The 1,456-nt window shown below is 62.6% G+C and overlaps 1 protein-coding gene across 1 annotated transcript in view; it reads right to left on the reverse strand.

Annotated features, from left to right (window-relative positions):
* The window catches only part of SGCA (sarcoglycan alpha), a 4,028-nt gene extending 2,572 nt beyond the window's left edge, over positions 1-1,456 (reverse strand). The window contains exons 1-4 of the mRNA XM_021377615.1: positions 1,166-1,456; positions 567-639; positions 280-478; positions 7-169 (exon numbers count right to left, since the gene is read on the reverse strand). Of these exons, the coding sequence (XP_021233290.1) occupies positions 7-169; positions 280-478; positions 567-639; positions 1,166-1,366 (636 nt within the window). The 5' untranslated portion in view covers positions 1,367-1,456. The remainder of the gene's footprint in view (positions 1-6; positions 170-279; positions 479-566; positions 640-1,165) is intronic.

Here is a 1,456-nt window from a genome sequence, read left to right on the forward strand (position 1 = left end):
TCTCACCAGGGTGAGGTTGCACCAGCGGATGGCGAAGTGGGGTGCAAAGGTGTCATAGCAGGAGGCGAGGGGCTGCTGGCCCAGGCGGCAGCGGAATTGGCTCTGGGGGGAGCTGGCGGCCACCAGGCACGGCGAGAAGGCGGCGTGGGAGCCCACCTTCACGTACACCCTGCATGGCACAGACAGCGCGGGCTGAGACCACCCCACACCCCGCCGTGTGGATCCAGCCACGTTTCCCCCATCACCACTCCCCACCCCCCCCCCAGCCTGGCCCCGTACCCCTCCTTGCGCCCCTCGATGGGCAGCGGGACGCGGCCCCCCCGGTCCAGAGCTGAGGTGACGTTGATGATGCGGAGGTCGTCGTGCTCCCAGACGCCGGACAACGCCTGCACAAACTGCTCCCGCGCGGCCGCCGGCAGCAGCTCCTCCACGTTGCGGTTCCCCACCAGGAACTCACCCTGGTACGGTGGATCCCCCCCTGCAGGATGCGGGGTACCCGCTGCATGTCCCCCCATGGGGCTCGGGGACAGAGCTTTTTTTTTTTTTGGGGGGGGGGGAACCCTCACCTGGAGAGGGGACAATGGAGATGATGAGCCGCTGTGCCACTGTCTCGTAGGTGAGCCGGTTGGACGCCAGCACCTGCATGGGGAAATGCATGGCTCCGGGAGGCTGATGCCACCGCCCTGTGCCAAGCCCTTGCACAGGGCCGTGTGCTTTGCACAAGGTCATGTACTTTGCACGGGGTCATGCACTTTGCACGGGGTCATGTACTTAACAAAAGGTCGGGCACTTTGCACGAGACCCTGCGCTTGGCACAAGGTCGTACACTTTGCTTGGGGTCGTGTACTTTGCACAAGGCCATGCACTTTGCACAAGGTCATATACTTTGCACAGGGCCATAGACTTTGCATAAGGCCGTGCACTTCTCATGGCCTTGAGCACTTTGTACAAGGTCGTGCAATTTGCACAAGGCCATGCACTTTGCCGAGGGCCGTGCACTTTGCACAAGATCATATGCTTTGCATGAGTCCATGCACTTTGCAAGGGGTCACATACTTTGCCCAGGGCCATGCACTCTGCACAGGGCCATGCACAGCTTCACACAGGGTCACGTACTTTGAATGGGGTCGTGCACTTTGCACAGGGCCGTGCACTTTGGTCTTACCTCGATGACGTGCGTGCCCACCTCCGCAGCGGTGGGGCTGCCATAGAGGAAAGCCGAGCTGTAGGGTCCACGCTGGGCGCAGCGCAGCCACCGGGGCAGGTCGGGGTGACCCCGCAGTTGGGCATGGAAGGTGATGGGGGTGGCTCCTGGGTGCCAGGATGCACAGACAGACGTGGGGACATGAGGACATGGGACATGCATGTGCCGTCAGGCCGGATTCTGCAGTGCAAGGCCCCCCCCCAGGCCACATGTCCCCATCGGGGTGAGCCCATGGAGCATCCTGCTCCTCTT

Source organism: Numida meleagris, chromosome 26 (genome assembly GCF_002078875.1).
Source record: "Numida meleagris isolate 19003 breed g44 Domestic line chromosome 26, NumMel1.0, whole genome shotgun sequence".
NCBI lineage: Eukaryota > Metazoa > Chordata > Aves > Galliformes > Numididae > Numida > Numida meleagris.